The sequence below is a fragment of the Staurois parvus genome, unplaced genomic scaffold (assembly GCF_062004578.1).
Source record: "Staurois parvus isolate SC_StPar_1 unplaced genomic scaffold, SC_StPar_1.0 ptg000218l, whole genome shotgun sequence".
Classification (NCBI taxonomy): domain Eukaryota; kingdom Metazoa; phylum Chordata; class Amphibia; order Anura; family Ranidae; genus Staurois; species Staurois parvus.
In genome coordinates, this window is record NW_028318014.1 from 7,022,524 (window position 1) to 7,038,895 (window position 16,372).

The 16,372-nt window shown below is 39.2% G+C and overlaps 1 protein-coding gene across 2 annotated transcripts in view; it reads left to right on the forward strand.

Moving 5' to 3' along the window:
* The window catches only part of KIAA0825 (KIAA0825 ortholog), a 515,459-nt gene that overhangs the window by 114,149 nt on the left and 384,938 nt on the right, over nucleotides 1–16,372 (forward strand). For both annotated transcript variants that reach the window (XM_089679161.1, XM_089679162.1), the window contains exons 6-7: nucleotides 4,496–4,578; nucleotides 5,683–5,907. In XM_089679161.1, the coding sequence (XP_089535287.1) occupies nucleotides 4,496–4,578; nucleotides 5,683–5,907 (308 nt within the window). The remainder of the gene's footprint in view (nucleotides 1–4,495; nucleotides 4,579–5,682; nucleotides 5,908–16,372) is intronic.

Here is a 16,372-nt window from a genome sequence, read left to right on the forward strand (position 1 = left end):
TGTGGGGACCCCCAAGCTGTTTTTTATTTTTTAATGCCGGCTCTGCTTTTGTTTACATTGTGTCACCAGCAGGGAATCCCACTGACAGCAGATGAGCCATGGTTGTTGAGGATCCTGTGACTGGCCGGCCTAGTAGTGCTGTAGAGTAGTGTAGCCGTACTAAACCATTTCCACAGTTTTTAAGCTTACCAGTAGGACTGGGATGTTTAGGGTAACTTGGTGATAACACTTTAAATTTTTGAGGTGCTTGTATTGGTGGGACAGGACCATACTGCAAGTAGGTGGAAGGCAGAGCAATTGCTGCAACATTCATTAGAAGTCACACACTATGTGTTGGCACCTTCTATGCTTTTCAAAGACAGGCAGATATCTCCCTCGCCCTTCCTTACTAAGGCAAGCCTGAACTTTGAATGTAAAATACAACAATAATGACTCAAAATGTGTTCATTGTAAATATACAGGAGTCTCATTTAAACTAGAATAAAGGCAGGAAAGAATGTTTACAGTCAATATATAGTATTTTCAACTTACTTTAGTTATATTTGTAAAACAGATCAGCTTCATGTAAATAGTCTTTTCAATATTTGTTAATATTTCAAAACTTTTTTCTTTGTATAATATGTAATTATAGAAGTATGTGGGGGCAGCCATATTTGCTGATTACATACAGAGGTTCTTCTTTTGCACTAATTACAAACAATGTGGTCAGGTAAAATAGTAGTCTATTGCAGCTCACCCTGTGTTCAGGGGTTCCAGTGGACTCAGTGGTACATTTACTGTCCAACGTTTGCATATCTCTCCTTATTATATTGTAAGGTTTATCCAGGTATATTTTGATGAGATCTGATATGGGGACAAGAATGAGTAAACATATTTTTGTCTATGACGCATAATAGTATGTATAGTTGCAAAACAAATTGCCAAAATTGTTTAAGTATTTATTCACAGAGATAAAGTAAATCTCTCCACACACGGATATAGAAATAATGTAATACATTTCAATTAAACAAGGTATTAATTAATCTAAAATCTTAGTTAATAATCATAGTTTTATAGTTAAAAATCCATCTTGTAATAATTTCTTAAGGGATTACTTGTAATATTCCAAACATTATATCCTCACATATTTTCAGCTTTATCTGTGCATGTTTTCATCAGTTCAGATAAAAAAAATGGGACCTGCTTTTCCTAATCTTATTCAAGTGAAAGGAATTGTTATATAATAGAAGGATTTTTCCAACAGATACTATAGGCTAGCAGAGGCAGCCTTGCTCTTTTTGCCCTTTTATCAGTGGTAACATTTTCCTATTGTAAAAAGTCATCACAAATGAACAGAGAATATAGCATCACGGCAGTCATATTGCCTGTTTAGAGCTTTCAGTGTTCTTTAAAAACTTAATAAAGGTCTCTACTGAGGTTGGATTAAAAGAACCTGTTAAGAAGGCAATTGCTTCCCAAGAGATAACCTCTAATGATAAGAAAAAGGGGAGAAAGTGTTATTGCCGCTTTCACATTGTTAAGACAGAAAGGTCTCTGTATCTTTGTCCTACAAATGAATTTTGAGAATAATCTTATACTGCTTGAAGAGATAAAAATCCAGGTACTTCTTGCCTGCCAGCATCTGAAATTTCCACTAAGGATTTGATAAGGGATTAGAAGTTTTCTATTTGTGCGAGCTGCCATAGTGGGAGCAGATGTGATCAGACGTTGGTTGGAAGGTGATGTAAAGACACGTGATCTCTCAATCACAAGCAACATATTTTTAGAAATAAATGTATTGTTATGGGATACTGGCTATATAATATTTAATTATTGCAAGATGTGTAACAGATAAAGGTTGCTTCAATTAAATAGTACCATATCAGTACAAAAGGTTGATAAGAAATAAAATAATAACCAGTGTATTAGTGCAAAAACCCCCCCAAAAAACCTGAAAGCATTTCTGTATGATCATTCAGCACAAGATCTTGTTAAAGAACATTTGTTCATTTTAGTATCTGAATAAGAAAGCCCATCAGTCTTATATCAGTCTTTGTAAAGCCGGCCATAGCCTAAGCGATTTTCTTTCCTGCAACCACAGGTTGCAGGAAATAAAATCATTCGATTCCCTCATCAACACAGTCACTGTAGATGGGGACACCCCTCCCATGGAGAGCAGTCCAGTAGGGGGGGTGGGGGAAGCCATCCCTGCCGCGAAAACACAGTGATTACTGTTAGTGGCTATAATAGCCCCTAGCAATAATCTGACAGGCTGGTTGTACCCAAGTTGATCGATCCAAGAAACCATGACCATTTGAATCCAAGGAGACTCTTCCATCAAGAATTGCAAAAGAATAAAAGAGATACGGGCCAGGTGGGCAATTGAATTGAGCTCATTCTGTCATAGTCACAAAACTTGCCAAAGTAAGACTCCAATCTCCATAGATGCACTCAAGGATAATAGGTATTTTGGTGTACACATTCCATAATGTAGCCCAACATATTGGTCATGGTTCTTTGGTTGCCACCCTCTGAATTGTGTGCTAAAACTCCCAGAGGAAGAATGCTTTTTTTAATTGAAACTCTGTGGAAAATCCAAAGAAATTACATACAGGCTATATATACACCTACTGTACTATGTATGGGAATCTTTTGGAGTATTTTGTAACAAGCTTGATGTTCTGTATAGTCACAATATGCTATGGTTACAAGTTTTTATTTATTGAACTATGTCTATGCTAAAATTTTCTATTTCTATTGTGGTTTTAATGATACCCAATAAAGCTTTAATTGTATACTTTGTGCATGGAGTTCTGTTGGTATGGTGTCTAAAAAAGCCCCGGTAGTTTATTTTTGGTTAGGGCCTTATTTTTCAGTGCCTTTTCAATAAGGATGTGGCACCAGTAAAATCCGTTACCAAGGGTTGAGACCATTGTCTATATGGGTCTCTCTCTCTCCCTCTTTTTCTGTATAAGCAATACAGATTTTTGAGAGCTTTTGAGGTACCCAAGGACTACACATGAATTTTTATCCAAAAAATGCAAATATTAATTTGATAAATACCACCTAAAATCAGTACATACAGTATATTTTAAAAACATTGCAATAATTTTTGTTCCCTGCTTTATGGTGGATTGCTATATACAGTATCTTACCAAATACTGTATCCAGACAAGGCAATCAAGATATATTTGTATCAGTCTTAAGGGTTGCTGGAAGTGTTATAGGAATCTTTTTTTTTTTCATCTATGCATTTCACGGCTTCACAGAGGATGAGAGGACAAAAATATGTGCAGATAGATTAACAAAAAAGGAAGATTTATATACATCGCCAAATACCAATATTTACACAAACCACATTACATTTGATATACATTTTCTGTAAAATACCAATACTCACTGGATTCACAACTAAAATCCCACATCAGCTAGGTCCGTATCATGAATTTCCCTAGGGTCAAGCACATGGGTACATTCAAGGGATGACTAGAGAGGGAACAGATGTATTTGAGTCAGCTAAGCATATGTATATCTCCCAACATATAGCATGGCCATTCTCCTTCTATCATATACCAAAAATGTGTCGGTAGATGAAGGCAATGTATGAATATTCATACCTACCTGTAAGCAGTAGAAAAACTCCTATCCTTTTGGAATCTTGTTTTGAAAAAAACCTCATCCCTACAAATTGGGGTTCAGGGTAGTTGATGGATATTTTCTTAAAAATACGTCATTAGATTAATGTCACCTTGCTAATGTGCAAGCCAAGAAACAAATGTATCATGCATTACCATAATTCTGATTATTAGATGTAATATGAACCAGTAGCTTACTCCTTGATGAATTAAAGGATAAGTTTACCTTTTGGAAAAAAATAATAAATTCACTTTTTTTTGCAGGTAAAAAAATGTTCATTTATTATTTTTGTACAAAAGAGCCTGAGAAGCATTGCACCAGTGATCAGTAGAGCGCTGATGCCATGCAGGTCTCCTGCGGACCTGTCAGAATATCTGTTTGCCGTACGGGGTGTACAGTCAAGCAGATATTCTGACAGGAAGCTTCAATGAATGTTGTGGTGCGCCATGGTAGTTCACTGAAAACTACAAGCCCACAGCCGCTAAGGCTGTCAGGACTTGTAGGCACTCATTCGCAGAACACTGTGATTGAGTTATACGGCCGTGTGGTCGGAGCCCTGCATGGCCTCCCTGTTTTCAAATCTGACAGATTGATAGTACGGGGAGGAGTTTCCCTGTATTGTCGGGGGGGGGGGGGGATGGCGGGCGGCAGTTTCGGGTATGGGAACATGTTACATGCTCCACCCTAAAAATGGGTGAAACATGTAACATGTTCCAAAGGTGAACTTATCCTTTGAAGATGCCCATGGTTGGACTATGGAGGGAAACTCCACTTACCTGATGTCTGGGACACCTCCTCAAAAATCTGTATTGTTTATAGTTCTGAAATCAGATACTTCATACACTTTAATCATCATGTTCAGACTGTGTTCTCTGTATAGGGATTCTAAAATCGGATACTGGAGAAGATAAAGTAAATGAAAGCTGCAAACTGGATAAGAAATCCCTACTTATCAAGGAAATGGTATGTATCGTATAATCAGGTTGGTATTATTAGCACATCAATATATTTACAATACATTAATTTAATAATGTACAGTGTGACAGTTGTCTAGTGACATTTTCAGAACTTTACCTCATGTTCACCAGGTGGGCAGAGTACACTATATTGGTCAACATTACCATCAGCCAAAGTAGACATTGAATTAGACATATTAAAAGTTATTGTATTTAATCGATTATTCTTATCTATAATAAAACATTTTTAAAATTCCCTGCTTTTTATGAGAATAAAATAGAGCTGTTAAAAAACACAGCTTTCCCAGTAGACTATTGGTGTGTTCCTAGATATATTTTGGAGGTTTCAGGTGCATTACCTGAGTTTTTAGAAAGGCCTCACATTCTATTTTTCTAAATTTGCTCATATATAAAGCAAACCTGGAAGAATATTGCGCCAGCTTTGTTACTGATTAACCTCCAGTGAATCTGGGGCCTTTTGTAAAGTGAACCATTCAGTAACTTTATAAATCACAATATACAGTGACCATATCTTAAAGCGGTAGTAAAATACACTTTTTTATATTTACATAATGAGGCTTACCTGTAGGAAGCAACTGGGAAAGTAAAAGCAACTGGGAACAACAACAACTCAGCCACTTTGTGGCTGAGTTGTTGTTGTTCCCAGTTGCTTCCACTTTGTTATAATAGCACTACCAGTTGACCATGGAATATTTAGTAGCAAGGATATTTCACAGATGGACTTATTGCATATATACAAAAATGTGTTTTGGAGAGTATTGGGACTGATTGTCCTATATGAACTAGCTACTGATAATATTAAAGGGGTTATCTATGAATGTGAATGTGGGCATGGTTCACAATTTTTTGGGCATGGTATATAATAAAGTAATTCTCTTGAGTAATCCTACATTTAATTTTTGGTATATGTAACTGTAATTAATCTGTAGCATCATTTGTTCTGTAGTCCATTGTACAGCATTGCATAGTGCATGAAAAACATACACTTTTTTCATATAACCGTTAGTTTATGTGTAAATACAAGTCAGCTGACAAAGTTTCTCTGTAGCGGTGAAAGGCATGTGATTATGGTATGTATTTTACTTTCTAGCCTACCATGAGATTTGGCTGGAGAAAAAACTTGAAAGATATGGCACTCACCCTGGTTCATGATTTACCCTCTGTGCTTGAGGAGGTGACAGCTAGAGTCCTGCAGAGCGACGAAAAAGAGCTCTCTGCCACTGCTGGATGTAATGTGAGCCTTGTGAATATCCCTAAGTCTTATGAATACTATGGAGCCATTGCAGAACAGCTGAAACCTGTGAAAGTTGCCAAGGTAAGTGCCAAAATTGTTGAACATAGGATTGTTAAAGGGTAGCTCCACTTTAGTAGGAGAAAAAAATATAGCATATACAATTGTTGCTCAAGACATATAGTAAGTGATTGTTGTAAAAAAAAATACCTTACCTTGACATAGACAGACAAACAACTATTTCTTCAAAGCAGAAACAGGTAGGACTCGGCAACAAAGTTTGCTAATATCCTTGCAATGTACATAGATCACCCAAAGGGGATTGTTCTTGTCTCCACAAAAGTGGAGATACTCTGTAAAATGTAGGATTTATTGCACTTTGTGTTTTTTTGATTCTGATAACTTTATAGTGACACTAAACAATATGTTTTCCAAACGTATTCCATACACAGCCACTACTTAATGGTCCTGTAATCTGTTTTTCTACAAGAAATTTCTTACTGTGCTTTTCTACATCCTTGTGATGCCATCTGTGAACTCCCGAACCTTTCTTTTTCCGCTCATTTCCGTCTGTTTGAAATGAGTGGTGCATATTAATTGTGCTTTGTGCACATTCAAAATCCCATACATTCCCATGGCTACGTTCCTAAATACAGTGGGACCATGGAGAACAAAGGTGGCCACCTTCTAACAGGAAGTAGGATCGCTGCAGCCAAGAAAATCAATTTGGAAATCTGGAGGAGGCTGAGAGAAATAGAAGGTACTTTATATATTTCAATATTTTTATTAAGAGCTTGCAAAATGACAATTAGATTAGTCAAACAGAGGTTGTTTCACAGAATATCATCATGAAAGAGAATTGAAATTCGACATCTAATTAGAAACCTTAAGGTGACCCATCATCAGATTAGCAAAAAATCAAATTATTATGCTCTCAGGCATAAATCATATATAAGATAGAGATTATGACTATCATCAGCAAACTAAATAATGCAAGCCCAGCCCATTGGGGTCCAGAAACAGAATGATACCTGATGGCAAAAAAAAAATATATTTTTTTTTTCCTTTTTTACAAGGGTATATAAAGTTGCATTAACAGTTGTACAGTGGGGAGAAAAGGGGAAGGGGAGGAGGGTAGGGGGTGGAGAATAAATGGTAGGGGAGGAACCACTGTTCACTTACTCTGAGAACATAAACGGGTCGCGAGCCATAAAAGGCCCCAGAGACCTCTGCAGCCAAATTACCTAGTGTGAGAAGAAAGAAAAAGAAAGAGGTTAGATAAAAGAAAGAAAAGAAAATCCAGAGTAAAAAAAAAAAGGGAGGATCAACCCAGGACTCCCTAAGGAACCGTTATATAATGTGTCGGATCAGTGACAGATGCATACATTCTGCCCATGAATTGAGTCACTGTAAGAGGACGAGTTAGTAATTTGAGTTTGGATTGTATAAACGAAAACATTTGGTTATACCAAAAAGTTTCGCTAGGTGGCATGTGCAATTTATCCCTAAAATGTGTCAGGGAATATGGTTGGTCCCCATTCAGATATTCACAAATGCACATGAACCCATTATTAATCTACCGTTGGAATAAGGTAGATGTTCCTGGCAGGAACTCAGCATTGCAAAATTAGGAGCGAACGGCGTGTGTGGCGAAGATAGGGATGCTCAGTGACGTGCTCCATCCCAGACAGCTAATGAGTGCAATAAAATTGGACACAAAATAGGAGGGCGTAAACTATTAGGAGGCCATGGCAATGACCCAATGGCCAAAGGACGGCAGAAGAGAGCTTCAGTAGAGACCGAGAGGGGATTTAAGCCACTTGATAGTAGGCTTGTAAATTGTTGAGGCCAATCTCATCTTGTGGTTTTGTGGCATATAATATTAATTTACTCATCTGGGGTTTTCTATTTCCCCAAACAAAATGACGAACTTCAGCTTGCAGATGCTGTAGATCAATAAAGAGGTAATTCTGGCGCACAGAAATTAAGTAATATATAAACAATTTATGTATATAAAAATGGCAATGATATAAAACACTGTGAAATGAAAATATAATGTTCATAAGCACACAAAAAGTCTTTATAAGAGTCTCTCGGGCAATCGGCCCAAAGATTAGCGCAAAATAGCGGCAGCCATCCTCGGAGTAGCCAGCTCTGTATGCAAGGACAAAAGGAAAGAATCAGGAGGCACCCAGCTACAGTAAGTGCAGTGATTAAAACTGTATTTAATGGCAAAGGCTTAAAAACACTCACAAGAATAATAAGAAAACAAGCTCATCTGTGCACAAAGGATGACTGTTCCTCAACGTCCTGCAGGCACCACATGGGGGGGGGGCATGGGGGATGTATGCTGGGCTGATGGAGATGTATGAAGGCACAGTAAGGGTCAATCCTGCAGAGTAATGGTGATGTGAGGCCGATCCAGTGGCGTCTGTATAGGAAGGGACAAGCTTGGAGCTCACCAGCGGAAGTGACATCACTGGAAGAGGCGGAGGGTCAATTGGATCAGAAGACACAGACGTGGGACAAGCAGGCTACGCGCTCGGAGCCTCTAGCTCCTTCAGTTGGCCCTAATGGTGCTGGGAGCAGTTACAGCTTAAATAGAGGACGCTGTCAGCGTGGAACAACACCGCTTAGTGGGAATTTAAAGGCGCAGTATCTCTTGGGACAGCTACTGGAAACTCCCTAAAATAATAAAGTATTCTAGGGTATTCTTGGTAAAAAATTCATTCTAACCAGTTGCCCTCCAGAGGATTTACCCCCTTCAAAACCAGGCCTTTTTTTGCTATTTGGCGCTGCGCTATTTCAACTGGTAATTGCACGGTCATGCAATGCTGTACCCAAACAAAATGTATGTCCTTTTTTCACACAAATAGAGCTTTCGTTTGGTGGGATTTGATCACCTGTGCACTTTTTATTTTTTGCGTTATAAACAAAAAAAGACTGAAAATTATAAAAAAAAACAATATTTTTTTACTTTCGGCTAAGAAAAATATATAGTAAACTCAAAATTAGTCATAAATTTAGACCAAAATGTATTCTGCTACATGTCTTTGGTAAACAAAAATCCCAATAAGTGTATATTAATTGCTTTGTGTGAAAGTTATAGCGTTTACAAACTATGGTATAGATACTGCAATTTACGCCATGTGTTTCTATACAGCACTGCGCTAGTTTAACTGACAATTGTGTGGTCATGCAATACTGTACATAAATAAAATGTATGTCCTTTTTTTTCAAATAGAGCTTTCATTTGGTGGTATTTGATCACCACTGGGTTTTTTGGGGGTTTTTTGCGCCATAAGCAAAAAAAGTACAAACATTTTTGAAAAAAAAACATATTTTCTCATTTCTGTTATAAAAAATATCCAATAAACTCAAATTTCATCATAAATTTAGACCAAAATGTAATTTTCTACATGTCTTTGGTAAAAAAAATCCCTTTAACTGCAGATTAATTGGTTTGTGTGAAAGTTATAGCATCTACAAATGGCAGTATAGATATTGGAATTTACGCCACTTTTGCATGACCATGCAATCCTGTACATAAATGAAATTTATGTCCTTTTTTCACACAAATAGAGCTTTCTTTTGGTGGTATTTGATCACCTCTGAGGGGTTTTTTTGCACTATAAACAAAAAAAACAAAAAGTTTGAAATAAAACAATTTTTTTTCTGAATTTCTCTCCTAAACAATATCCAATAAAACTCAAATTTAATTATACCTTTAGGCCAAAATGTATTTTGCTCCGCCTTTTGTAAAAACAAATCCCATTAACTACATATTAATTGGTTTGTGTGAAAGTTTTAGCGTCTACAAACTATGATATAGATACTGGAATTTACACAGCTTTTACTTTCTGACTGCCTATCGCATTTAATGAGGTGCTAAAATACCAGGGCAGTACAAACACCCCCAAATGACCTTTTCGGAAAGTAGACACCTTAAGCTATCTGCTGAGCGGCATGTTGAGTCCATGGAAGATTTATTTTTTTCCACAAGTTTTCGGAAAATTACAAAAATTTATTTATTTTTTACAGAGTTGTCACCTAAATGATATATTGCTCACACATGCCATAGGTATATATGGTATTACACCCCAAAATACATTCTTCTACTTCTACCAAGTATGGAGATACCACTTGTGTGAGACTTTTTGGGAGCCTAGCCACATACAGGAGCCCGAAGGCCTGAAGGTGCGTAACTTCCTCAGTTAACTTCCTCACAACCTATCACAGGTTCGGAGGCCCTGAAATGCCAGGATAGCACCAAACCCCCCCCCGTCAGGGCTCCAGGTATGACCAGAGGTGTGTGGACTAACACAGGGAAACGCAGGCTTCAGATATGGTATAAACAATATAATTTATTAAGACTAACAATATAAAACGCAGTGCAAAACTGAACATAAACACAGTGCAAACAAACCAAACCAAACCACCCACCGATAACAATACATACAATACAAAGAGTAGTCAGGCAGGCCGGGTCAGTAGCAAACGGGCAAACGGAGTACCAGGAACAGGCAGGAGAGTGGTCGGGGTCACAAGCTGGGTTCAGTAACTCATGGGCAGCGCGGTACAGAGGGTCGGGCAGAGAATGGTCAGGGTCACAAGCCAGGGATCAAGCAGGAGAAGTCAGCAGAGGTCAGGATCAGGCAGGGTCGGCAACAAGTCAGACAGGAACAGGAATACAGGATACAAGGTACAGGGGCCCATGGAAAAACACACACCAAGGCCCTGACTGTGAGTCTGGCCATTCCTTAAATACAACCCCTGCAATCAGCTTCAGGTGTTTGGCTGATTGCAGGGGTGAGTCTCTGATTGCTGAGAGCACCCGCTGGCCAGCCCTGGTACTGCAGCCCACAAGGCAGGTGAGTCCCACCATTGTTGGCAAGTCCATTCCTGACACCCCCCAAATGACCCCTTTTTGGAAAGTAGACATACTAAGGAATTTAGTAAGAGGCTTGGTGAGTATTTTGCAGATCTAATTTTTTCTCACAAGATTTTGAAAAATAAAAAAAGAAAGGAAAAGATGTTTTTGTTTTCTTTCTTCATTTTCCAAACACTTGTGGCAACAAATGAGATCTGAAAAATACTCACCATGCTTCTTATCAAATGTCTACTTTCCAAAAAGGGGTAATTTGGGGGGGTGGGGGGTCATACTATTCTGGCATTTCAGAGCCTTCGAAACTGTGATTGGTATGAGTCTATCAGCATGGCACATCTTGTCTTGCAATATTTGCCCACTCTTCCTTGCAAACTCCAAATCTGTCAGATTGCAAGGGCATCTCTTGTGCACAGCCCTCTTTAGATCACCCCACCGATTTTCGATCAGATTCAGTTCTGGGCTCTGGCTGGGCCATTCCAAAACTTTAATCTTATTCTGGTGAAGCCATTCCTTTGTTAATTTGGATGTTTGCTTTGGGTCCTTGTCATGCTGAAAGATGAAGTTCCTCTTCATGTTCAGCTTTCTAACAGAAGCCAATATTGACAATATTGACTGGTATTTGGAACTGTTTATAATTCCCTCTACCTTGACTAAGGCCCCAGTTCTAGCTAAAGAAAAACAGTCCCAAAGCATGATGTTGCCACCACCATGCTTCACGGTGGGTATGGTGATCTTTTGGTGATGTGCTGTGTTGTTTTTGCTCCAAACATATCTTTTGGAATTATGGCCAAAAAGTTCAACTTTGGTTTCATCAGACCATAACACATTTTCCCACATGCTTTTGGGAGACTTCAGGTGTGTTTTTGCTAAATTTAGCTGGGCTTGAATGTTTTTCTTCATAAGAAAAGGCTTCCGTCTTGCCACTCTACCCCAAAGCCCAGACATATGAAGAATATGGGAGATTGCTGTCACATGTACCACACAGCCAGTACTTGCCAGATACTCCTTCAGCTCCTTTGATTTTGCTGTAGGCCTCTTGGCAGCCTCCCAGACCAGTTTTCTTCTTGTCTTTTCAGAAATTTTGGAGGGAGGTCCAGTTCTTGGTAATATCACTGCTGCACCATATTTTCTCCACTTGATGCCTAATTCTATTCTAATGCCTTGGAAATTCTTTTGTACCCTTCTCCTGACTGAATGCTTTTGAAGCTCTCTGCACACCATACCTTTTGCTGTAGGATGCAACTAAGAAAATGTCAGGAAAGACCTACTAGAACTACTGAACTTTATTTGGGGTTAATCAAAGGCACTTTAAATGATGGCAGGTGTGTACTGACTCCTATTTAACATGATTTTGAATGTCATTGCTTAATTCTGAACACCGCTACATCCTCAGTTATAAGAGGGTGTGCACACTTATGCAACCACATTATTTTAGTGTTTTATGTTTAATTCCCCCCCTAAAAGATATCAGTTTGTTTTTCAATTGAGTTGTACAGTTTTTAGGCCACATTAAAGGTGGGAAAAGTTCTGAAATGATTTATCTTTGTCTAATTTTTTTACATCACAGAAACCTGACATTTTAACAGGGGTGTGTAGTTTTTTTATATCCACTGTATATGTATTGCCTGTTGCCTTCTCACTGTTCTTATACATCCTGACCCCATGTCTGGCACGCTTGCTGGGGAGAAAGTGCTTGAGTGCAAGGCAGCCAGAAAAGCTAATGAGGAACTCATCAACACAGATGTTTTGCTGGGGAGTATATACATCTGCAAATTTTTGTTTAAGGTGATTTACGAGGGGCCAATTTTGTGGAGCCATTCAAATTCAGGGTAACCCCGAGGACAACACAATGTATTGTCATTGAAATGCATAAATCGCATTATATTCTCATATCTAAGAACACGGGCATATGATGAATCGGGTCTGTAGACCAATACAGCTGCAATTAATTTTTTTAGTAATTCCCATGTTAAGGTTAAGCCCAAAAAATCTTTAAATACCGAAATCGTAATGGGTTTCCATGCGAATGGTCTGGAAAGGTTTGAATTTGGGTTGGCGGCAATAAACTGTTGTGCATATAAATTGCTTTGATCCACAATCCAAGCTTATAGATCTTCTGTGAAAAACAGCTGCAAAAAATTAAGGGGAGTAGTTAAATTAGCTTTTTTTCACCTGATTTCTGAATTGGGCAGTGAATGGGGGAAGTACGGGTGCTGCAGAATTGGTGGGGTGCCAATCAGGATTTGCAAGCACATCCAGAAGGATACTAGGGGCTCTTCGGGCCTGTGTGCGAGTTCTTGGTGGCTGCGGGACACTTGCGAACCAGCTTGTACTACACATATGGGACTCGCATGTCACCAAGTGATACTGCAGTGCTGGTATGTATAAGACCAGGATGTACTAGGCCACTGGTGCTTGCCAGTTCACCAAAAGGTAGAGCGGCATTATTACTGGCACTCTGCTGCATATGAGAATCATCATGCAATTGCAATCTCAGCAGCCTGCGATCGGCACCTGACCGCTTCTCCATTGTCTGAGCTATCTGTCAGGGTGCCGCTGCTGTATACAGGTTCATATTCTAAGGTAGATTCTGTCAGTGAGGCTTCCCCTTTGCTCTCATATGACATGTTCAGAATCCTGTAGGCCGTTTTGGCCACTAACTTTGTAGGTACTTAGTGCTACTCACGGGAAAAAGAGCACCTGGCTGTCAGGGACTGCTTGAACCACTACAAAAAAAAATACCTGCATGGGCTAACAGAGATCAGGCCTGATTCTGGGAACACTGTGGTTTTGTGTGCAGTGTATCAAGTGAATTGCTAGGGAGGAGGAGAGGTTAAGCATAGGGGCTAAATGCAGGTGCTGGCAGATGCCAAGAATAATCCCGCTAACACAGCGTTTTTGAAGACACTATACTAATGTGAACGCTGGTATAGTGCTGATCTGATCAAAGATCTTGATACTTTCAGACACTATACTATCAATGAAGGTTTATTGTGTATGTGAGCGTGTTCCTGGCAATCGAGGGGTTAAATGTGATGAATGGTGTAGTGGCGGGTAATCTGACGCTATCTGGGAGGGACGCTAACTGATGCTAATGCTATCTGAAGTCGCCGGTGACACTAATACTGTGATCAGTAAAAAAATCTGTACACTGTACTAAAGACACTGGTGGTAGAGCAGTGAAGGGGTTAACTGGGAGGCGATCAGGGGGTTAAATGTGTCCTATATGTGTTTTTACGGTTTCTGTGTGCTGTTTTTACTCACGTGGATCTGCTTTCCTCACTCTCTGGGACGGAATGTGCCCAGGGAGAGAAGATTGCATCATTTCCTGTATCTGTGTAAATGTAAACTCAGGTACAGGATGATGTGTGATAGGCCAGGGATCAATCAGCAGATTCAGGCTGAACATCACTGGCCTGAATCTGTTGATTGATCTCTTGGGCACCAAATCACAGCACCCGGTGGGTCGGCTGGCGTGCGCACACGCCGCCGGCCTACGATCGCAGCAGGAGCGCGAATCATGTATAGGGAGTCCGCCCTGTAGCAGTATTTCTGATACAGGGCAGACCATAGGTGGTTAATAGAATTGGGGGGCAGTTAGCCCTATAAAGGGTGTCAACAGAAGATGTTAAATGAATCCCCAAATATGGAAGAGAACGTTGGGCCCATTGGAAATTATAGATAATCCGCAGAGTGTTTACTGTGGAGGGGGGCAAGAAAACATTGAGGGCTGTCGTTTTTTGAGAACTCAAAGAAAGCCCAGAAAGCCGGGAAAAGAGTTGCATTAAAGATAGTAAATTAGGTAGAGTTTCCTGAGGGGGAAGGGTTCGGAACATCCATGTCTGTAAGTCGCCTTCTCTCTGAAAGTTTTTAACTATGGTCAAGTTGCATGGTCCTAATAAATCTTGCAGATGTAATTCATCTCTTGGGCTCTGTTTATGACTGTCTTGCACCTGGAACAGAGCACCTTGCTGATTGTTGTAGTACTTTTCCATTTAGTATCTATGAGCTGCCTTCCCTGTGGTTTTAAACAATAGTATTCCAGGGACATCTGTTTGCGCGCTCAGTTTCTCTGTGTTTTTTCAATCGCATGTGTTGCAGCTGCATAGCCTTGGTGCATTGGGGTTATCACAGAGCACAACAGTGTAAAAGTGTGTCTAATCCCTAACTCTTGCTTGCAACCAGGTGAAATTGGCAAACTGTCCTGCAGACATTTACAGTAAAGTCCTATGCTTGACAAGCAAGTACGCTTTTAAAGGCTCTCATTAGTCATTTTATTTTGAAGTTGTTTAAAAAAGTTCATTGTAATTATATAAATAAATAAAACATTTAAAGGAAACTGTATTTATTTATATTTTTGTTTTTAAAGAAGCAGCCATGCTTTCCTTATTTAAATGATGTAAGTGATGGCTTATTGCAGTTTATTGTAGAAAGGGTTCATGTTCTGGCACAGGTTTTTGATCACTTGAAGTAAATGGAAGAGAACTGAACATTTTCTTGGTTTACTTTATACTGAATGGCAGGATAGTATTATTTAATATTCCTTTGGTTCATACCTTAGTAAATACGGTGAAGCAACATATGCATTATGATGACTTCACATATTTTTTATTTGGATGATAGCACTTCTTTTTAAAGATATAAAATAAAACTGGCTTTTAGGCACTGAGTAACTGGATTTAATTTCAAGTATATATTCAACTATATGTATATCTGTATAAATGGTATATATTCTTTCCATGGTTGTGTGGGTTGATTATTGGTAATTTAACTGGCTTCCACCCAAACTGGCGTTACACTGTGTGTGTGTTTACATTCCTGTAGAGACCAGGGCTGCTGAAGGTTCTTTATACAGAGATACAGAAATAGCGGAAAATGAAGTGTGAAGTTACCCCACATTTATGAAAGCTGCTAGTAGTAGACCTCTAGTATTTATCTTATATTATTTCTTGCACTCATAGTTTTCAGTTAAGTGCTTACTTGTTATGAGTATTATCACTGTATAGTTGTACTGTGCTCTTTTTTTTCCCCTAAAGTGATAACAAGAAACTCCATCATACATGGGACTTTAAAGATGCACGATAATGTATTACTTATACACCACTGTTAAAATGTCATCAAGTTATTCGTAATAATTCATAAAAATGTAGCATGACTTAGGCCAACATGGCTTCCTTTATATATTCAAAAATACACTATATTGCCAAAAGTATTGGGCCGCCTGCATTTACACGCATATGAACTTCAATGGCATCTCAGTCCATAGGGTTCAATATTGAGTTGGCCCACCGTTTGCAGCTATAACAGCTTCAACTCTTCTGGGAAGGCTGTCCACCAGGTTTAGGAGTGTGTCTATGGGAATGTTTGACCATTCTTCCAGAAAGCGCATTTGTCAGGTCAGGCACCGATGTCCGACAAGAAGGCTTGGCTCGCAGTCTCCGCTCTAATTCATCCCAAAGATGTTTTTTCAGGTTGAGGTCAGGACTCTGTGCAGGCCAGTCAAGTTCCTCCACCCAAACTCGCTCATCCATGTCTTTATGGACCTTGCTTTGAACTGGTCCGCAGTCATGTTGGAACAGGAAGGGGCCATCCCCAAACTCTTCCCACAAAGTCGAAAGCATGAATGAGGCCAAGCCCAACCCCTGAAAAACAACCCTACAG